Source organism: Pelecanus crispus, chromosome 19 (assembly GCF_030463565.1).
Source record: "Pelecanus crispus isolate bPelCri1 chromosome 19, bPelCri1.pri, whole genome shotgun sequence".
Lineage (NCBI taxonomy): Eukaryota > Metazoa > Chordata > Aves > Pelecaniformes > Pelecanidae > Pelecanus > Pelecanus crispus.
Window position 1 is genome coordinate 861460 of NC_134661.1, and position 22689 is coordinate 884148.

The window sequence follows — 22689 nt, forward strand, 5'->3', positions numbered from 1 at the left end:
GGAGGGGAGGAAGTAAACAAAGCTGTTAACTTGTCCATGACTTGACTGATCAACCGTTGTAAATAGTTAAAGCCGGCTGATGAGCCGTGCAGATAATCAATGGCGTAACGCTACGCACTGCAGCCCCAGGACCGGGCAGGATCGGGGTTTGCAGCTGGAGCTGCAGAAGATCCAGCTGGGAGCGTGCCGCGTGGACCTCTGCGCACGCCAGAGACGCAGGATGGCCACGGACCCCACGGGTGCCTTGGCTGGGGGACGGCAAAAAACGATCCCTGCTCGGTGCACGTGCATTCCGTGCTGGACCACGTGCCTGAGTTGCTGATATTCGCAGCGCTGCAGAGGATCACGGACGCTGGCTTTTGCAGCAGGGACGCGTTGGCCAAAGCATTGTGCCCCCCTGGCTCCTTCCCTGGCACAAGGGGCTGGTAGGGATGCTCATCCCCCTCGGAAGGAAACCAGAGATGCGCTGATGGAAAAACTATTACTATTTTAAAAGAAAAGCACAAAACTTCACTGGCTGGGTGATTCCTTCTGCAAATCGAGCCATTTTCTTGACAGATCAAAACAAAATGCAGACGCTTTAGATCTGGCGGTCTTTTAATCCCGCTGTTTGAAATCCCCCCTCCTCCTCCACCCCCTCACACGAGAGGGCTGTGCACCAATCCTCTCCCCATTAATCGCTCTTTTGGCACTTCTCTCACCACCATGGATGCTTTTCTTCCCCTCCACTTTCACAAGTCCACCCTCTTTTGCAATAACTCCTCTCCCCTTGGCCCCAGGCTCATGGGATCCTATGAAAATTGTATTTTTTTCTCCAAGTTAAATTACTAACGTTAAAAGTCCTGATTTTTCTAGGTGCAGAGAAAGTTTAAAACCATTCAGATGGGTCTGAAGAAGCAGGCTATGACAGCCAGCTGTCAAAACCACTTATCCTGGGGAAATACTGGGAATGTGAGTCACCCCTAGTCCTGGATGAGCTTGGAGGTGTCCCTTCTCCTGGGGGAATTTTACCCCTTCGGCAGCAATGCTGCATTTCATTTCTCCTGCCTACATCATCTTGACATATCCTGCCACACAATAGACGTGACTAATAGCTTCACTATTATTTCTGCGTGGATCGGGTAATCCAATTTCATCACGTGGTTTGTGTTTCCTCAAAATGTTTACGGGATTAGTCCTTTCTGGGGTCTTCCTACCCCACTCCACCCCCGTGGCAGAATTTCTTTAGACAGATTTATGGATGCTGGCATGTTGAGGCGCTAATTCTCCGGCGTGTTTATCCTCCTGCTTAGCGCAAAGTGAATCTGTGCAGTGAAGCTGTTCAAACTTGCCTTTCCCTCTACTACAGCTCTTATTTTTCACCTAAAAAACATCACCCATGCTTGTGGCCTTTACAACTTTACAACTTGCGGTGCAATTCCTTTGGGGCTTGCAGGGAAAAAAACAGTGGTAAATGAGACAGAAAACCCCAGCCCTTCACCAGCATAAGAAATCTGCTGCCAGAGGGATCTTGGAGCCGGCACTGGGCTGGGATCACATGTTTTGGATCACTGAAGCTACCAAATCCGCAAGCTTTGGGGCAGAAATGACAGGCACGCAGGCAGGAATGGCTCCTGCCTTCCTGCGCACGGAAATCATGCATGGCCGGAGAGCTGTCGGGTGGTTGGAGCTTCTCAAAGGTTTTCTTTTTCTTGGCTGATTCCTAAAGTTCCTCCAAGGTTTTGACCTGGGCTTGATTTTGGGATGTTTTCAAGGGCTTTGCATTTTGATCTCTGTAGTGTGAGAGGGCTTCAGCATGCACCAGGTTGACCTCTTGCTGGCATGGAGAGAGGAGACAGACCTTGGGACAAGTTTCTATTAACCATTCCAAGAGTAACGGTTTTAAACTGAAGGAGGATAGATTTAGACTAGACATAAAGAAGAAATTTTTTACAATGAGGGTGGTGAGGCACTGGCACAGGTTGCCCAGAGAGGCAGTGGAGGCCCCATCCCTGGGAACATCCCAGGCCAGGTTGGACGGGGCTCTGAGCAGCCTGCTCTGGTTAAAGCTGTCCCTGTCACTGCAGGGGTTGGGCTGGGTGGGCTCTAAAGGTCCCTTCCCACCCAAAGCATTCTATGATTCTATGATTCAAGGAGGGTGACCAACCTTGGACGTGCCAAACAGCCAGGCGATGCTCCCAGCTTTGGACATGGTGCCCACCAGCCTGAGCCAGCTCCCTCTGACTTTCCAGCCCCAGCTCTGAGCAAACTCACCGAGTGCCCCTAAAGCCCTTCCTTCTCCATGACAGCTGCTGTCGCCATCCCACCGTTCAGGCTCGCTTTTTAGGCTCTATCTGTCTGAATTTTGGCACATCCTCAGGTTGGTGTGAGGCACAGCTCCTTCTCTGGCAGGTTCCTTGGCCGGTCCTGCCAGAACAGTTAATTATTCAGGGCTGAACTGTGTCTAGATCAAATGATTCAAGTTAGGATTATCAACAGAGGCGACTGTGCTCGGAGGCATGCACCCCAGGTGAAGACGGGTTGAGTCCTAATTATGTGGGAATCTTCTTGCAGAAGATGCCAAGGGCAGCGATTTCTGTGCAAGCCAACATGGGCTCCTGCTGGCTGAACCGTGAGTAAGATGGGGATCTTGCAATTCATAAGGAGGAGTAACAAGTGAAATATCCAGAAACACATTCCCTCTGTGCTAATGCAAATATACAGGCAACACACAGGCGAAGCAGAATAAAGTTGCAAGCTCACTGTTCATCTTTTCAGTATGAAATTCATCCATCCATCCATCCATCCATCCATCCATTCCCAAATTTATGCTCAAGTCACTATTCTTGGCCAAGCCTCTTGAATCCCCTTATACTACCCTGGTAACAGCACTGCTCTTCTCAGCCATGTCACGAGAAAATAATCAAATGTGGCTGCATACTGGAACAACAGACTGACCCTTAAGAGCTTTGCGCTTATCTATTGACTTCTGTACAAACCAGCAAGAAACAGCACTTCCAGAAAAAAGAAGTCTCCAAAAGTAAAAACCATTAAGTCCTTAATTACGCACTTCAATAACAAAGCAGAGCTGAGCAGTAAGCATTGCTCAATGCTTTACAGACAAATGGCCTTCTAATCCAGAGACAACAGCTTGCGTGTTTCCTGTGCTTTAATATTTGCCAACAGCTTCCAGAGAGTTTGAGTAGGAAGAGAAACCCAAGGATAACTTCAAGACCTGAAGTTAAGGAACAGAAACCCAAGGATAAATTCAAGACCTGAACTTAAGAACAGAGTTACTCCATGATCTCATGCTGGATGAGCCCAGAATCCCTTCTGGGTCTTTCTGGGATGGGCTTTGCAAGGCTAGGTGCTGTCTACCACAAACAAGCATGCCAAGACAACTTCATGCCAGGTGGAGAGGTGGCTCAGCACGCACAGCGTGTCCTCGCCACAGCTACCAAAGTCCCCCAGGTTTGCCGAGGAAAGGCTCTCCTGCCAGAAACTGCCCCAGCTCACCTTGTGCCAACTTTTCCCTTGCTTTGCCCTAGATCTGCTGTTTCCTGATGAATCCAGCCTTGCTTCCCAGCTGAGCAAGCCGGTGCGACGTTTGCCCAAGCTCAGCAGCAGATCCACACGCCAACAGCCTACATATGGCAGGATGAGCCCTCTGACTGCCAGTGTCCAAGACCAGTCATGTGTACTGGGGAAATTATCGGGACACGTGCTCCCGGGGGGTGAGTGGGACCCAATGGGTTTATTCTGGGACACCAGCATCCACTGTGTTTTCTCATACTCATGCCATGCATGTTGGCCTACATGTTGGAGCGATCATGACAACTTTTTTAGGCAGAGACATTTCCAAGGACGCTGCCTGGGTAATTAGACAAATGATCAATAATTGAGGCCGACTGCAATCATCAAATCACTACTGGTTTACCGGAGCAGAGACGGTGACAGGTAGATGCTAAGAACTTCGTCCTCCATTTAAACCCCCCTCTAGCCCCTGAAAACTGCAATAAAGGAGCAAAAAGGGAATCAAGAAGTGAAATCCTTCAGCAAAGCACCTGCAGGGCTGAGGCGGGTGCAACCCCGGTCCCCATCCCGGGTCCTTCCCGCATCCCCTGCCTCATCATTCACACCTTGCTTGTCCCTGGCCACGTTCCCCACCCTCTGGCGTGAAAGCAGAAAAACCTCAAACAGAGCTGAAGGCCTCTTAAATCAACGTCTTTCCCAACTCAGAAGCCGTAAGAGGAGTCATTATTTATATCGCAGAAACACAAAAGCTTAGCATATTTCAAGCTGTTTGAAACCACTTCAAGGCAGCTCTTCCTCTCTCTTCTTTTTTTTAACAAAACACATTGAGAAGTCACTGAATTGAGTGGCAGGAGGAAACTCTCTTTTTCATCCAAAAGAGAAAATAAAATGGAGGGATTGAGGGAGAGAAAGAAAAAACCCCTGTGATCCAGCTTAGGATCACCATGGAACACGCGTCGGGGGCTGTTCCCTGTGCGATGCTGGCACAACCCTTCTACAGACTCTTCCCTGACGTCACATGGAGGTTATGGCAGTCGGAGAGGTGAAGGAGGCATCTCCGCTACTTCACAAGTACAAGCACACGCAGCCGTATCCTTCAGAGGCAGCAGGAGAGAAGGTGCTGAGTGCTGGGTGTCTTTTTTTCCCCTCCTTGTCCCTCTTTTTACATTTTCAATTTAGTCACAGCATCTCTAATTTCCTTAGATCTGAAGCCACCTCGTGAGACTGGAAGGGAACGATATAGAAGAAAGATGAGGGGAGGAAAAACGCCAGTAATCTTGTAAAAGTCAGTTTTGAAAAATCAATTTTCTTGTGTGACAAGATTTGCTTAAGGCTTTTCATTCTGTGAAATCAGCCCATCATCCTGCAGGAACGCATGAAGGAAGTGGCAAGTGTGGTTCGGAATAACTCAGATTAAAGACTGCTAAATTAGGCTTGAGAAGCTGCCACCTTGCAAAAGGAGAGGAGATCTGGCTGGAGGAGCCAATGATGCTCCCTTCCCAGGCACCCTCCCAGTCACCACGAGCCTGTCTCGAAAGAGAGGTGACCAATGAGGCTGGGAAAACACAACCCTCGGATCTCTCCCCACCCTACGGATGTTTAAAAGAAGCATTAGCAGCTTGGCTTGGTAGCAAACCGTAAGGTGTTTGCTACCACCCCAAGATTTGGGTGCAAAGTTTGCTGGAAATGCGAGGCTTTGGAGACAGGCTCACTCCGCCACTGGGAAACTGCAGTGCATGAGCAAAGTCTTCAAGACCTGTGGGGCTCCCAGCTCCTGCCCAACGCGATGCTGGTGGTCCTGGCTGGTTGGGGACGGCCGCAACCATGGTGCACCCCACGTTTCAGCGAGCCCTCCCGAAACACGCCAGCAAAACCCCTCTGCCATCCCCCTCCGTTGGAGAGGCTCCATCCAACACAGCAGTTGGGACCGGCTGCTTCGTCACTCATTTAATTTGGTACCTTTAATCATTTCTACATCACGGAGCGGTGCTTGAGAGTACAAAGCGCTTTCCTCCAGCCCCCCCCCCCCCTTTTTTTTTTCCCCCTTTCCAGCCATCAGAGTCTCTCTCCTCTACGCTCTCTCCCAATTAGTTCGAGCTGCCTCCGAACATCTCCCACCCGCTTGTTCCCATTATCCTGACAAGCCAGGGAACGGGAAGACAAATCTCCCCGTCCTCACACCTCCATGAACAAAGGGAGGCTCTTCCAACCCCATCTTCCCAGTCTCACCTGGAGCCGTGTGCCTTGGCGCAGCCCCCCCGGCAGCCCAGCCTCGCTTCCCAGCTGCAAGGATATTTGTGCCTTTTATATTACTTTATTTATTTATTTATTTTTAAGCCTGTCTTTCCCTCTCCACCTGCCACCCAGCCACACTCCGCTCCCTGTCAGAGGGAGCTGGCAGATGAGGCTGATGCATCATGAAGGAGATCTGAAGAATTCATTCCTCGTTTTTTTGTTTTTTTTTTTTTCCCCAGCTTTCATTTTCACTTCAGAGCAAAGGTCCAGTTGTCTGGAAGGAAGCTACAAAGACAAACCTGGGCAGGAAAACAGAGATAGTCAGGAAAAATGTTACAGTGACGATAACTTGAGACCCCTGTGTGCTTTGCATTCATTTCAACTCCCGCTTCAGCTGCATTTTGCTATGTCTATAAATTAGATTTATTCTGTTGCTGCTGTGAAATGCCTGCAGGCCCCTTCCCTGCTCCGGCTTCTCTTGCCTCCCTTGCCAAGTTTGGCTGCGGGAGGCAGCGGGAGAGGTGACAGCCCTGCCGAGGGACGGCATGTGGACTCGCAGCGTCCTGCCGCTGGACAGACGGAGAGAGGAGGGAGCAGATGGGAGGAAGGCAGCAAAAACCGGGAGCGCAGGGGGCCAGAGCCTGCACATTGGCATAAACGAGCAGTTTCCCCAAGCTGGACTGAAGGAGGAGGATGCTTCGGGGTGGGGAGAAGGTCCTAAGCGTGCCAAGAAATGGCTGCAAAACCAGAGCGACCATTCCACTGGAAGATGCTGAGGTGCCTCTTGCTTGGACCAGACATCTGGTGAGCTGCTCCCTGGACCAGCCTCCTGGTCAGCAGGGACCCCTGAGGTCCGCAGGACCGTGCCGGCTGCCCCAGGTCCCTTTGCTGTCCCCAGCAGAGATGTCCGGGTGTTTTTTCCCGTCCAAGTGTGACACTGAGCCTGAGGGACGTGGGCGAGCGTGCCCATGCACCCACGGACTCCACACCTTGTCTGCAGTCGCTGGCTGCTCTGCAGTTTGTTTCAAACCCTTGACAGTCCCTTTTAAATATTAATAGAGATGTGATTGTCATTTAATAAGAGCTTAATATCGCAGATCCCCCTTGCTTGGCGCAGACGGCTGGGGAGACAAAAAATGTGGCATTTAGGTAGTGGTCTCAGTGATCAGAAGCTCTGGGGAATGCAGGGTACAGGGAGGATGTTCACTTTTATTCTGGGCCTTTCATGAACTGGCAGAAGAACGCAAGCAACATACCAAACACACCGGCTCCCAGGAGACATTTTTCAAAGCCATCTGAATTTCATATTAAAATATATTCAGGTCTCATAGTGCCAGAATAGGGAAAATGGCCACTGCTGTGGCTTGGCTGCAGGCAGCACCAGGCATGCCCGTTAAACGGATCATTTGCCACTTCTCTGTCAAAAGTTGCCAATGAAATGCATCGCCCTGAATCTCTGCATCAGCTTCCCATGATCCTTTACAGCCTACGGATCTGTGAACTATTCTGCAGCTGCTAAATGGAAGAGGCAGGGACAACTTTGGTGTCATGGAAAAGTATTAACCTTCAAATATGCCTTCCCTGGCCTCTCACCCCAGGAACAGAGATGTTGTGTGCATCCAGAAGCCCAGCTGACCAAGTGAAGGAGCTATGGAGAGCCAGCTGGAAGAGGGAGATGTGCTCCTAGTGCCTGGGGTGATTTCTTCTTCTGCTTTAGTGGTCCTGGCAGCAGGAAACAATTCCTGAGACTCTTCCTTCCCTAAGACCCAAATTCCTTGGCTCTGTAGATGAAGCACGTGGCTTCATCATGGTCAGCCGAAATAGGATGCACCCGTCTGCCAGCCCCGCTGTCCTCACTGCCTGGACATGGGGGTTGACACCCTTCCCTTGAATCCTGCTTTGGATACATCCCTGGGGGCAGCCCTCTGGCACGGGGGGGCCCATCCGAACAGGACTGATCCCTGAAGAGGGAGCATGAGGAATAAGGGATGGGAATCCCTGGGTACCGCACACAAATCAACAGCTTGCTGACCTTCACTCTGAGCTTCCTCCTCTGCTATAACCAGACGCCTAGGGCAGGGGCTGTCTCATCTCTCCTGCCTTGGGGATCTGTTTTGGAGAAGTTGGGTCTATGTGTTGAGCCCATGACCAACTGACTGATGATGGATGTTCTTCTGGCAATCGGTAGGCCCAGCCAGCCACATTTACCGGGGCAGCGAAGGTACAACCCCAGCCAAGCAAGGGCTGGCCAGCTGCTCATCCCCTCCTCCATTCCCCATCCCTATGATGAGGCTCTCCCAGTCTTCTGATGCTCCTGGCTTTGCTTCTCTTCCACCCAATGTCACCCAGCAGCACGTGCTCTAGACCTGGACAGGCTGGAGAGGTGGGGCTGTGTGAGCCTCATGAGGTTCAACAAGGCCAAGTGCAAGGTCCTGCACCTGGGACGAGGCAACCCCCAATATCAACACAGCCTGGGGGATGAAGGGATGGAGAGCAGCCCTGCGGAGAGGGGCTTGGGGGTGCTGGGGCATGAAAAGCTGGACATGAGCCGGCAATGTGCGCTGGCAGCCCAGAAAGCCAACCCCATCCTGGGCTGCATCCCCAGCAGTGTGGGCAGCGGGGCGAGGGAGGGGATTCTGCCCCTCTGCTCCGCTCTGGTAAGACCCCACCTGCAGCCCTGCGCCCAGCTCTGGGCCCTCGGCACAAGGACACGGAGCTGCTGGAGCGGGGCCAGAGAGGGCCACAAAATTGATCCGAGGGCTGGAGCACCTCTGCTGTGGGGCCAGGCTGGGGGGGCTGGGGGTGCTCAGCCTGGAGAGGAGGGGGCTGCGGGGAGGCCTGAGTGCGGCCTGGCAGTGCTGAGAGGGGCTGCAGGAAGGGGGGGGGGGCAAGCTTTTTAGCAAGGCCTGTTGGGACAGGACAAGGAGTAATGGATTTAAACTGAAGAAGAATAGATTTAGGCTGGGTATAAGGAAGAAATGTTTTACAGTGAGGGTGGTGAGGCACTGGCACAGGTTGCCCAGAGAGGCGGTGGAGGCCCCATCCCTGGGAACATCCCAGGCCAGGTTGGACGGGGCTCTGAGCACCCTGGGCTGGTTAAAGCTGTCCCTGTCACTGCAGGGGTTGGGCTGGTTGGGCTCTAAAGGTCCCTTCCCACCCAAAGCATTCCATGATTCTATGATTCTTATCAACTGGCCCTTTGCCATGCAGCAAAGCAATGCCAAGCCACGAGGGAGCTGGTTCAAGCGTCTGAGCAAACTTCCAAGCCGCGGCGGTGCTGTTTCCAGCAGGACATGGGGCACGTGCTCTCAGAAGACTTGACTTCTCCGTGGCAGCCTGAAGCATGTCAAGGATAAGTCTGGTAAGATGCCAGCAGGTCCCAGAACTGTGCAGACGAGACCCAAAGTAAAAAGAGCAGCAATGCTCTGTGGAGTTTGAACGTCTCCTCTGGGTTTGTTACAACAAAATGTGGGAATGCGTCTCCACGGAGCGAATGCCTCTGAGATGGCACAGCGTAAGACAGGCAGGGCAAAGCACAGCTGATGTGTATCATTATTTTCTCCTTCTCTTCTCAGAGCTCCTCAATATCAGGGGCAATTTTTCCATATCTACCTAAACCCCAACAAACCTGCCGCTTCTCCAGCCCAAGGCCAGCAGCCAAAATGCTCACAGACCTGTACTTGGGCATGACGTACAACCCTTGGAGACAACGGATCTGCCGAAGGTGCTTGGGCTCTTCATCCACACGTCCCCCTGAGGTTGGGTGGGAAATGCCCACCCTGCATCCCAACCACAGCCGGGATCCTGTGGAGCAGGCTGGAGGAACGGGCCCAGCACTGGAGCTCTTCCCTGTTGTTGCCGCTTTGCAACAGCAACGAGTCACATCTTTCTGTTTTCCCCTGCGCAAAGGCAGAGGGAGCTGAGGACGCTGTCCCCCATCAGGTGCATTCAAGGGGCCAAACAAGAAGGTCTTTTCTACAGACCGGAGCCCACTGAGCCAACAAACAAACAACGCTCCTGCTGCAAGCCGAGCCACGTGCTGCACCGGCGATGACAGTGGGGCTGCAGACAGAGGGATGCTGTGGGCTGGCTCTGAGCTCCAGCACAGCCTGACCAGGCACCCTGTGATCCAGGAAGATGGCATGGTTCAAACCCTGACCTGCAGCTGCGGTTCACCAAGTTGGTTGATGCAGGAAGATCTTCACTAATATTTGGGCAGGCAGCACCTTTGGCTTCAACTCAACAGGGGCAGGTGGAGCCTGCTTGGACCACACAAAATGCAATCCCCCTGCTGCTATAGCATGGGGAAGAAGTGGTGTAAAGAAGTGGCTGTTAAATAAATGCTTCCCAGCTCCTCCTGGCCTCTGTGGCAGCATCAGCTGCATCTTCTGCTATGTCCTACACAATTATGGAGAGTCGCACACGTTGTTCCCAGCTGCTCTACACAACGCCAAGCCAGACGCAGCAGCTAGGACAGGATAGCTCCCCCTTTCCATCTATATCCATTTGTCTGTCTGTCAGTCCCACGCCTTGTTTTGGAAGTGCAACGCTCCCCAGAACCGCAGCTGATGCTGGAGGGTGCCTCGAAATGTTCCCCCACCTCCGTGACTACAAAGATAACATTATTTGCAAAGGTCTCTGCTAGCCTTGGGGGTGTGAGCACTGTATCAATGCGCAAGAGCAAGATATATATTATTGCCCTGCCTGTACCAACTCCCCATCGCTCTGCAAAAATAATCATCATCGGAGGAGCCCAAAAGGCTGAGGGACTCTGCCTCTTGCAATATTAAACTTTCCCATTTTCTTCTGCCACTTTAAAGATTCTCTTTCTTACTGCGAGTGATAAATAATAACAGCAAAAAAACACCCCACAGACACACAACAGACATCAAAAGCCAAGAGAAGATTGGCAAATAGAGAGATCTGAAGTGAGCAAAGAGGAGGCCTGGTTGTGAGTCGGTTCACGTAGCCCCGACTTCTGTTGCTTTCCATTAATTTTACCCGCCATCACAGGTGGCAGAACAACGGCGACAGCTAATTACTCTCTCTCGCTCTCCCTTTCTTGCCCGTTTGCTTGCAGCAAAAGCAAGTCAGTAAATTCCCAAATTCCCCCCCCCCGCCCCACTTCCTCATCCCAGAATCGTCCACCGAGAGGCAGAGGCACGTGGGAAGCGCGTTATGAGGGGAAGGCGAGGCGGTGCAATCTGCCCGCGCATACGCTCGCTGCCCGGCGGAGTCCTTCGCTGCCGCTCCTCCAGCCCAGCACCGCAGCTACGCCACGCGCTGCCTGCAAACGAGCTGGCAGAGGCAGGCAGCGGCTCGAGGCAAGGGGAGAGGACGGGGCAGCTTTCCCCCGCCGTCGTCGGGACGCCGGGGAGCCTCGCTGGGCTCTCAGCCCGATGTCCATGGCGATAAAGCAGATGGGGACACGTCCGTGGACGTGCTGCCAAGCAGCCCAGCTCCCCGGCAGCCTTTCTCGAGCAGAAGATGCTGCACTGGCGGCAGCAGCAAGGAGCCGTGGAGTGGCGTTTCGGTGGGCTGAGCTGCTCTTTAGCTGCAAAGGGAACATGCTCCCAGGCAGAGATGGGATAAACCCGGGCCAGATGGAGTACAAGACCCTATAGAGGCCATAGGATATGTCTGTGCAAAGATTGCTCTACATGGTGAGAGGGAAAACATGCAAATGAGCAACACCCCTGCTGCCAGGGTTAATTCATCCCTACCTATGCCAAAAAAACCCCACTCATGCCTCACTGTGACACCTCGCCAGCCCTCTGCCCAACTCCCCCCGCTTGCTGTGGGTGACACTGGCCTGTCCTGTGTCCAAAAGCGAGTGACAGCCCAGGTGACATCACAGGCGAACAAACCCCCCGGGGAAAAATACGCGTCTCGTCAAGGAACTGTGGCTGCCAGCGAGGGAGGAGGATTGGGATTTCAGCTCCAGCTCCAGCTGCAGGGTGTCCTCAGCTAAGAAAAGGGGCAGAGGAACTAGGTCTCCAGCAATGGACCCCCCTGCCCCAGCCAGCCCCCGACACCACGAGATGTCAGCAAATTTTAGGGCAGAGGGGGGTTGTGGCTTTTTCCTCCGGTTAGAAAATGCCATGGAGGCCAAACGTTTTGCGGAAACCTGTCAATTCTGACAAAATGTCATTAAATCCGCCCGCCCCAGAAGAGGAGATGCGGCGCAGGCTGTAACTTTCCACTCTGGCTCTGGGAGCAGATTGCTCCGAGGTCTCCCTTCTAACTGGGTTTTCCTTGCGTTAAAAATCACACATATGTGATGTATTATATGAGAGCACAAAGCAAACCTCTTAAGGAAAAAACAGCTGCCTTGATTTCATCATTTCATCAAAGCTATAGTGTCTATAGGGTGGGGGCAGAAGGAGATTTTTGTCTCCTGGGAAATTTTGTTGAATTTTGCTTCTTTTCTCTTGCCACCCTCACAAAGAAAGTGAGGGGTCTGTGCTTAAAACCCCGGGATTGGCTTAGTGGCTTGTTGCTGATGAGCAGCACGGTTCATGGATGCTTCCCAGCCGAGCATCTTTGGGTGAAGCCTTTAGGTGAGATGCTCGACCTCGCTTGCTTTCCCCAGCCAGAAAAACCTGGGGTGCAAACCTGACACAAAACTTATCGCCCCTTGCAAATTCAAGCCAGGTGACGGCTTGCTCGTGTATTCGAAGCAGGGATTGCCCTGCAGAGCTGGCTGTGGATTTATGTCCAGAAAAGGGGATTTACGTTGGTTAGACTTTTTTCCTTTGTGTTCAGAGCTGTTTACGGACAAACATATTGGGAGGAATTAAAAATAAATGTCGGCTGAAGACCAAGATGTGGTATCTCTACCTGAGGATGAGGGAAGCCATAGGAGATATATTAGAGTGGTTCTCTCCCCGGGGAGAAAAAAAAAAATCACACATCCTCTCTATTGTTTGTTTTTAAGGCAGAATAAGTTCATTTTCACCAGTGATGGGGTCTTGAGTGGCCCTGGGGTGACACCCAGCTCACGTTCTGCCTTTTCACCCCTCCAAGTATCTCAAGTCCTGGGGCTTTACACGTCCCACCCCTCCACCCACCTTCCCTCCCAGTCAGTGGCGAGGTGCAGGGGGCTCCTGGCTTGGACGCCCCGCTCTGGAGGACTCCAAGCTTCGGTGCCAAAACATCTTCTGCCTTTACATAGTTAGTGAAGAACTTCTGGATCTTTTGGAAGGGAAATGAATTGCCCCCCAATCCATCAGAGCCATTAAGCAGAAGGAAGCACCGCCGAGCACTGCTGAATCCCGTTTGCTTGTCACAGTGGTAGGGAAAAAGCCTTGTGTGATATTAACATGTTAAGGGAACTTAAGAAATGAGAAACCCAAAATGCTTGAATTTTTCATGCCTTGTGGGTTTTTTTCCCAAAAAAATCCCTTTTATGAGAAAGCACAACCTGAAAAAAAGGTGCAATTAGTTTTGACAGGAAAGTCCATCATGAAACAAGTCACGAAGCACTTTGCAGCAAAGCAGAAATCCCAGTGCTCAGGCAACAGGAAGGGTGACAAGACGCGTGGCTTTGGGATGGGCGAGGAGGAAAGAAGAGGGCTGCAGGCGGCGCTGGCCGCTACAGGGGACAGCAAAAACTCCACGCTAACGAGACGGCACCAAAGACGGGAGAAGTGTGGCGGGTCCATCTGCTATTGGGTGCAGAAAAATAATCCAGCATTGTTTTGGCCAGGGAAAGCCACGTACCCAGAGGGTGGAAACACCCAAGAGGAAGGAGAAAACCCAGATGGGAGCCTTCAAGGCTGCTCCGCTGTACGGAGGATGAGGCCAGTGGGGGTTCAGGGGTGATGTGAAAGCCCCTATCGCTGAGGATCAGGCTGGATGCCCTGTCTTCGGAGCAGAAATTTTGCCAGGCTCTGGCCGCCATCTGGTTCTTTGGCCAAAGACGGTTGTTTTGCCTTCGCCTGTACCAGAATCAATCACGGCGTAAGACCCCACGTGGGACGTTCGCCCAGATCCTTCCCCAGATTGTCACGTACTTCGTTCTCCTCCTAACTGTAAATATGAAAACAGGGCTATTTGTATCTTTGACATTAATTGACTTCTCAAATTAATAACTCTTCTGTGTAACTAGGAATGCAATTATTGCTTTGTTGTGCTGATAGCAGATATCCAGCCAGAAGGAATCGTTCCTACCAGCAAACTCGATTGTACTAATTAAGCTGTACGAGCCTAACAGGAGGCGGGTCATGGTAACCTGTCCCCGGAGGTGCCTCCTCTGTTATTATCAACTGACGCTGTTGCAAAACCAGAACTGCTTGCCTGCCTGCGTGTGCACGCTCCTAACTTCAAGGCAGGAGCGATGAGAGGCTGATCGCAGTGGTTGGGAAGGGGAGGTACCTGGTTGCTGTGAAACGCTCAGACACGGGCCCTCCTGCCCAGGAGCTGGAGCCAAGAGGCTGAGCATGATGCTCTCTTCCCCCAAAGTGTGACGACAACCCACCCTGCTTCCCATACCCGTGTTTTTGTCTGCTTAGAGCGAAAAACCTTTGAGAGAAGGGGTGTTTTCTAATGTTAGCAGCCCTCATACCCATACCCAAGAGCCCACAGCAGAGCCATCTGCTCACCTTCTGCAGTGAACAAGAGCGACTGAACGCAACACGATGAGCAACGAGCCTCGGCGCCGCAGGATACGGCTGTGGTTGGAGTCCCGCTCGTCAATCCCTGTGGTATCCTGATGAGTGCTGACCGAGGGAGGCTCGGGACTGCCTCAGTGTAGGGGTGCAGGCAGGGAGCCCCATGCCTTCAGCCCAGACCTACTGCAGTTGCAAGCGATGCATTTTCTCCTCCTGCAATTGCAATTCTCCCCTTGCAATGCCCTCATCAATGCCAAACAGCCCCTCAACAGCACGTGCCCTGCTCCGAGATCACCATGGTGGGCAGAAGGGTGCTGAAGACCCCAGCTAGTGGTGACAACCTCAAGGAGAACATCCCACTCAAGGAGAGCCCATCCCTTATGCCCCCCTCATGTCTCCAGCCCAGGCACCTCTGATCTGACCTCTTCCGAGCTCTGCTCCACGCTGCTGGGGTTAGAGAGGCTTACGGCAGTTGCTTAAGGGTTACATGGAGCCGGCAATGGAGTTGCATTGTTCAAATCATAAAAGAGTATGCAAAAAAAAAAAGAAAAACCACCACAAAAGGAATTTTCCCATAATAGACTTTTCACTCGGCGCGCTTTGCTCGTTATGTCCCCAAACAGATGGCTCCGCCAGCTCGGTGCCAGGCCTCTTAATCTACTCCAAAGCAGCAGTGAATCTGACCGAGGACTTGCTGCATGCAGCAAAACGTAGCAGACGGCCTAAGGCGGAGGCAGTTGAAGCCTCTCAATGTGTAACATGATCATCAAGGTAAGAGCGGCGTTGGGGAGCCATCGGAGCAGGGATGCTGGGAAGAGGACCGGTGCCACAGCAGGTCTCTGCTGCTCCACGGGGATCAGGGGTTGTGTCTGGCTCCAGCCATTGCATCCCTGGCCAGAGGACAGCAGAAGCCATGGGGATGAGCTAGAAGAAGCACTGAGCAGTGCTAACAAACATGGCAGCAAGTGGAATAGCCACCAGAAAGCGCAGCCAGAGCTGCTGAGTGCTCTGGAGTCACCTGAAGGAAATAACTTTGCACAGTGGAGAACCTGAGAAGCTCTCAGCGGAGGGCTGGAGCGAGATGTGCGGTGGCAGCAAGTGCGGCAGCCGCCTTACCTGTACTGGGTGACGGCAGGGTTGGCCTTGGCGGAGCAGTGGAACTTGACAGTGTTATCCTCTAGGACCGGCTGCGGCTCCACGGACAGGTTCACCAGGGGTGGATCTGCAAAGAGACAGTGACAAGCCCATGAGTGTCTGAAAAACGTGGCACGGCATCCCCTTGCCCGCTGCCTGCCAGGCTTCTGAGTCTGGAAAGCAAAATTTGGTCGTAAGAAAACATGGCAAAAGCCCTAAGACACATTGATGCTGTGATAGAATGCTTAGAGCTTTGTAAGACAGGCTCATGTCATGCACACCGCTCTTGTCTTGGAGGGCTTCAGAAAATAAGACAGAGGGGAGCCACGCACACCATTCGATGCAGCATTTCACTTAAAAAACGTTAACGCCGGCTCTGATTCCCGTTTAAGGAAATAAACTTGCCTCCTTTGAAAAGCTCCCATTTAATATCTCGCTGGGTAATGATGATCTTTTGTCTATCCGTTAACTTGAAAGTGGCATTTCTGCTCTTTCATCAGCTTAATCATCTGCCAAGTCCTTATTGGTGTCACAGGCCTCTCGGTTCTTCCGGTGCTCGGTTTCTTTTCTCCTTTTTACATGATAAGCATCTAAATGCTTTAGTGGCAAACAAAATTTAGGAGAGAATGGATGAAAGCAAGCGAGAAGACAAAAGGGTGCGATGTTTACATGGGGAATAAGAATATCCAGAGTTGTTTTACTTTGTAATGATGTCTGAGAGGCAGTGTTAGCCCTCCAGCTTTAGGTTTTAAGGATGGGACCTTATTTGAGGGAAAGAGCAGAAAGAAATGGCCTCGTGGAGAGTTTTTCTAAGTGCCTGAAGAACCTGTTAGAGACTGCGTTGTGGCTGCGGAGTGGAGCAGAGGCCAGCTCATCGGTCTGGGGAAGGGGCTCTCCTGGCTTTAGCGTGGGAGTCTGATGCAGCATATGCAAAAATACCTCCTAAAATCATAGAATCATCGAATCGTTTAGGTTGGAAAAGACCTCGAAGATCATCCAGTCCAACCATTAACCTCACACTACCAAGTCCACCACTAAACCAGTTAAGGGGAGAGTAGCAAATAGGATGTGCTATGTGTTCACCTCTACCGGCTGCCTCTCTCCTCTTCCTAAAATACCTCAGCAACACCCTTCCCAGCTGGAGCACGGGGAAAGGCCGCAGCTGAGCAGCTGCCCTCCCGCTCAACGCCCAAGCAGCTGGGGCTGGGGGACAGCCCTGCCGACCTGAGGGAAGCGAAGCTGGTTGGTACCCACCAGCCCAGGGCACCTCCCTTAGCATCATGCGTGGGTGGGCACCCTGGAACCCAGCGCGGGAGGAGGGGGTCAGCGTCGCAGGGCTGGAGGTGGCACGAGGGACATGGTTTAGTGCCTTAGGGACCTGGTTTAGTGGTGGACTTTGCTAGCTTAACGATTGGACTTGATGATCTTAAAGGTCTTTTCCAACTGAAATGATTCCATGATGCTCAACTTACTGCTCGGACGCTGTGAAGCCATGGCTCTAACGCAAGCTCAAGGAGTGCCATTGGGCTTAATAGAGATGAAAGCTTCCCTGCTGGCTTCTCCCTCCACCAGCTTCCTCCAGCACCCACAAATCAGGGTCCCGCTGGAGAGACCTAGCTCTCTGGAAACCGCTCAATGCCTTTGCTCGAGGGTACGGGCTCTAACCTGGCCCATGGATGCGAGAACAGCTTGCCTGCCACCTCTCTGCTGGGTACCGCTTCGCACAGCTAATGCCAACGGGTGAAACTTCACGTGTATGAGGAGGAAAAAGCGACGCGGTCCGCAAAGGCACGGGAAGGGTTGGCGCTGGCCGAGCTGCGGGAGAGGAGAGGAAAGCAGAAAGTCTGCCCGTGCGCTGAGAGAGCAGGGCAGCATCCAAAGCCACCCTGCGTTATTCCAGCCCGTCTCCCGGCGTGGGATGGGTTGGGGATGGGTTGGGTTGGGATGGGTTGCCCCTTGCAGCGAGGCCACTGGCTGGGGACGAAGCCAGAGTCTCTGAGGTGGCCTCGGCAGAGACCTTGGCGGGGTGGCAGCCTGGGTGAGACGGGAGAGGGCAAGGCAGCGGGCCGGCAGCGTGCTGCCGTGCCTCCTCCTCCGCAGGGTCCCCACCTCATTAGGCCCCCCGATATTTCACCAGCCAGAGCCCCGCTTTGTTGTGAGCAAAGCCACCTGCCTTCCTGATGGGAAATTATGACGGGGAAATTATAGGTATTTTCAATTTACCCTAATCTCATTTTAAAATGTGCAATTCAAATGACAATAAAGATGGGCGCAGTTGGGAATATAAATGAGCTTCCCCAACGTAACAGCCCAGAGATATATGGTGGGCTCCTAATTCATTTGCAGGCATCCTGACACTTCCCTATTGTTATACAACAACAGCTAATCACCTTCTTTTGTTAAGTATGAATCACACTTCTCCTTAGTAGCTTCCCCATTGTTTGATGGTTTAGTAGCTGTGCCTACGATTTACAGAGGAGCCTCTTTGTATTAAAATGAGCCCGGCTCCCTCCTGCACTCAAAATAAAAAAAAAAAAAAAAAAAAAAGAGATTAAAAAAAAAAAAAGAAAGAGCAGAAGAAATGAATTAAAGTCTTTGATCTTGCCTTTCGCAAATGGGATTGGGCTTTCTATTATTGCGGGAGCTTCCCCGCGAGGCAGCGGGTGCCGCGGATAGTGTGGGTTTGTGTATGCGAGTGTGTTTTGCGGTATTTTAAAGACAGGGGGGGGAAAATTAAAAAAGAAGAGACAAATTGTAACTCATCAGAATGTAATTCCACTCGGTTACAATTATAATTCCTGCCTGACTTCTTGTAATTAATTTGAATGATGGAATCAGATAGAGCTAGCCTACAGGCAGCCGGGAGGAGAGCGTGCATGCAAATGCTCGCACACCCAGGCACAGCGTATCCCTGCGAGCACGCTCGCACCGGGGGACCGGCATCGCTCCGCACCAGCCGTGCAGCCAGCGAGGCACCTGAGCAAACCCCTCCGCTCCTGTTATTTGAAATTAGCACCTGGGAAGTGATCGCTGGGGTCACGGGCTGAGCTCTGCGGGTGGCAGGCACCGTGCTGGCTCTTGCACTGCTGTCTCCTGGGCACGGGCAGACCCCGCTCCATGCTCCTCTCCCCTCCAGACCCCCCCAACAAGCCCTTCCAAACCTCTACCCTGAATCCAAAAGCAGCCTGTGGGCCAAACGAGCAGGAATGAGGGGCTGGAAGCAGGCTAAGACGCCTCTACAGCTCTGGGCTTTCACACTCCCCAGTGGGAAGCACAAAAGGGAATAAAATACTCCAGCACTACAAGGATAAACACAGCAGGAGACCCTCCACCGCGGCGACGTGGCCCTCGGTTTGCTCATCACCCTGGTCCACAGACCCTCCACTTTCTTTCTCCTACTCCCACCTCCTGCACAACTACAGATGCAGTCAAAACCCTTCTTGCCATGACCAAAAAAAAAAAGGTGTAAAAATGAGCAACTGCACATGTGCGTGCAGAAGCTTGGAGCAAATGGCTTTGGATAAGCAATAACCCTGCTCCTCCCCATCCCGGCATGCTGGATGCGCATTGCCACAGAGCTACCGGGCTCTGGCAGTATAAATAGTTTATGGCATATCAAACTATTAAACATGATTTTAATCCCACTTGTGATGTTCAGCACATAACTCACAGGAGGCTGACTTTGATGTGGCTGGTGGAACGGAAATCACATTGAACAGATGTTCCAGCTGGAGACGCTTAGTGTTTCCATTACAGACCCTGCTCTGGGTTTGTTTTTTTTTTTTCCTTCAGTTTCCTCCCCTCCCCCCCCCCCCCCCCGCTTTTCTTTTTTTTTGGAAGGGGAGGGGTTTATGACTCAGCTATTTCTTTGCTGCTAAGACGGTCAGGCAGTGCCTGCATGAGATTGATGGGAGCCAAACTTCAACTTTGCATCAGCTGAGAGAGGATATTCTCTCCCAGCACGCGCATACACCCTGCGTAGCAATTAACCCCCACCCTGGCGTTTCTTTGCTGAGCACAAGCACTTTTGATGCTCTTCTGAGTTGCAAAAGAAAATGAAAGCAGGAGGAGTGATGCACCCTCAGCAAGGTTGCAGATGACACCAAGCTGAGGGGTGCGGCTGACATGCCAGGAGGATGAGATGGCATCCAAAGGGACCTGGCCAAGCTGGGGAGGTGGGGCTGTGTGAGCCTCATGAGGTGCAACAAGGCCAAGGGCAAGGTCCTGCACCTGGGACGGGGCAACCCCCGGTATCAGCACAGGCTGGGGGATGGAGGGATGGAGAGCAGCCCTGCGGAGAAGGACTTGGGCGTGCTGGGGGATGAAAAGCTGGACACGAGCCGGCAATGTGCGCTGGCAGCCCAGAAAGCCAACCCCATCCTGGGCTGCATCAAAAGAATGGGCAGCAGGTCAAGGGAGGGGATTCTGCCCCTCTGCCCCGCTCTGGGCAGACCCCCCTGCAGCCCTGCGCCCAGCTCCGGGCCTCAGCACAAGGACACGGAGCTGCTGGAGCGGGGCCAGAGAGGGCCACAGAAATGCCCTGAGGGCTGGAGCCCCTCTGCTGCGGGGCCAGGCTGGGGGAGCTGGGGGTGCTCAGCCTGGAGAGGAGGGGGCTGCGGGGAGACTTTAGTGTGGACTTTCAGTCCTTCAAGGAAAGGGGGGGACAAGCTTTTTAGCAAGGCCTGTTGGGACAGGACAAGGAGTAATGGTTTTAAACTGAAGAAGAATAGATTTAGACTGGGTATAAGGGAGAAATGTTTTACAGTGAGGGCGGTGAGGCACTGGCACAGGTTGCCCAGAGAGGTGGTGGAGGCCCCATCCCTGGGAACATCCCAGGCCAGGCTGGCCGGGGCTCTGAGCACCCTGGGCTGGTTAAAGCTGTCCCTGGCACTGCAGGGTGGGGCTGGGTGGGCTCTGAAGGGCCCTTCCCACCCAAAGCATTCCATGATTCTATGATTTATGATTTACCAGGTTGCTGTTTCTTGGGAGGGATTCTTTTTGGTTCCCTGGGGTTGTTTTGCAAGGCCGTCTCTTTCAAACCGTGCAGCCGGGCAGCGTTTGCTGGGGTGTGAACAGTGGAGGCAGAGATGTGCAGGATCCATGGCAAAATGCAGCAGGTTGCGCCGGGCCGGGGAAAGCCCACCAGCCAAAACCTGCTGCCTACCTCCTTATCCTTGCAGAAACCACTTCTTTTTTTCCATCAAGGTGCTGTTTCTCTGCCAGCTGTTGGAAGAAGACCCACGGGAAGCACCTCCTTTCATCGCCGGGGTGGTGCAGAAGGGCATGCAGCCCACCTTGCCTCTGCAGCCAGCCTCACCCAGGACAGTTCCCCAGGAGAAACGAGTGGCGCAGATAATTTTTGCTTCAGAAAAATACTTTTAGCTCTTCACAAAGTGAAAGCAGCCAGTTGCCTAGCAGGTTGGGAGTGAAACCTATCGGACTGGCAGCAGCAAGAGCAGGCTCTTGCATCCGGGACGAAACCCACCCCACCGCGGGCTGGTTAATCCATCTTGGTATTTTTCTATCCCTCCATCACCCATCCAGCACTGGGAAATGGATATCCTCATTAGAGCCCATTAAGAACAACATACTTTTAATAGCTGGATAGGATATTATTATTATTACTTTCCCAGCATGGAGTGTTTAGTAGCTCAGGGTGGAAATTGGTGTTCTTTATTGGGTCTTTCCCTTTTCAAAGCAGATTCCTTCAGGCTCAGGGATTCAGCTCACGTCTCCTGCCCCGCACTGTACAGCACAGCGTAATGATGTCTCCGGCTCTGCGTTGTTTGTGAGAATGCGTGTGCGTCTCCAGCTATTGTAACTGTTTGCCGCCTGTGAAATAACCCATGCTATTATCTCATTTTATCTGGCCGGTTCTGTCAGGACATGCTATCCAGTGACCCAAGAGCCTGTTAATCTTCCGGCAGCAAAAGCTGGAAGTCTTAAATGGTGAATTTTCTGCTGTGCTTGAGTTTGTTCAGCCAGTTTTAATTGGACTCTGGAAAGCAGCTGGCATGCTAATATTGAACACCCTGCATTTGCAAATTGTTGGTAAATACAGCTGCAGGAATCATGTGTGCAAATGAAGCCCGGCTGGAGGGAGGTCAGGAGGAGCCCGAGAGCAACAGCTATTGCAGGGGAGGAGGGAAGAGATCTGCGAAACGTGAATTTTTGAGGAAGATTTTGCTTCATGGGTTTACAGTAAAGGGTAAATGATATGGCTCTCGACACACACCCGTCCCCATCGGATGGTGATTGAGACGAGCTGTATTTCATGGGAGGGAGACTTCCCACCGATTAGGTGTCTAACATGTTACCTCAGTGGAGAAGGATACAAAAAACTTACTGTTGAACAGCTTGTAAGACTGGAAACGTGCTTTTTTGTACCAGAAATCTTAATGCTAAAGACATTTGGGATACATCCCTGCTCCACAGACCCCAGAGGCCTGGATCAGGGCACACAGTCCGTCCACATGCAATGCCCACTGGCCAGCCAGAGCATGGCAGCCGGTGCTGCTTTTGCTCAAAACCACGGACACAAGACACAAAAGCTGGGAAGCAGCCTCTCCCCGTGGGTGTTCGTGTCCGTCTGGTGTCCCAGGGAGCTTGGGGCACATGAGATCTCTTGTCTTTGCCTTCACCGTATCAATGCACCCGTAAATCCCAGTAATGGGAAATCCCCAAATCCCAGCATCCCACTCCTGTGCGGGCAGCCCTGGGGCAGTGATGGAGGGAGCAGGGAGGCTGGGATCACACAGCACCCAGAGGTTGCTCAGTCGGCCGCGTACTCACGCTGGATATCAATGGTGACGGAGGTCTCCTTCCCGCTGGGAATGGCTTTGTTGGTGGCGCGGCAGACGATGCTCTCCCCGTTCTCAATGTCAGAGGGGGCGATGAAAAGGGTGCTCATGATACTCTCCCTCTTGCCGTCACGGAGGAGCGTCTGTGGGGAGAGAAACAGAGATGAGCAAATGCAGTTTCCTATGGGAGAGGGGCCCCTTCCCCCGGCCAAGAGTCGCGCCAGGCTCTACACGCACACAGCCAGCCCTCGCTCATACGAGTTTCTCAGCCAAGCAGCGCTCTCTGCAATAACAGTTCCTCTGGCTGGAATCTGCCAAGAAACCTTAGGGGAACAGCATAGACAAATTTCACCGCACTTCCCTGGGAACTGGGCACTTAACGCCCATCTGCTTCC

General features: G+C 52.5%; 1 protein-coding gene across 1 annotated transcript in view; it reads right to left on the bottom strand.

Moving 5' to 3' along the window:
- KIRREL3 (kirre like nephrin family adhesion molecule 3) overlaps positions 1-22689 on the bottom strand; it is a 135150-nt gene that overhangs the window by 36942 nt on the left and 75519 nt on the right. The window contains 2 exon segments of the mRNA XM_075723397.1: positions 15477-15582; positions 22287-22437. Of these exon segments, the coding sequence (XP_075579512.1) occupies positions 15477-15582; positions 22287-22437 (257 nt within the window).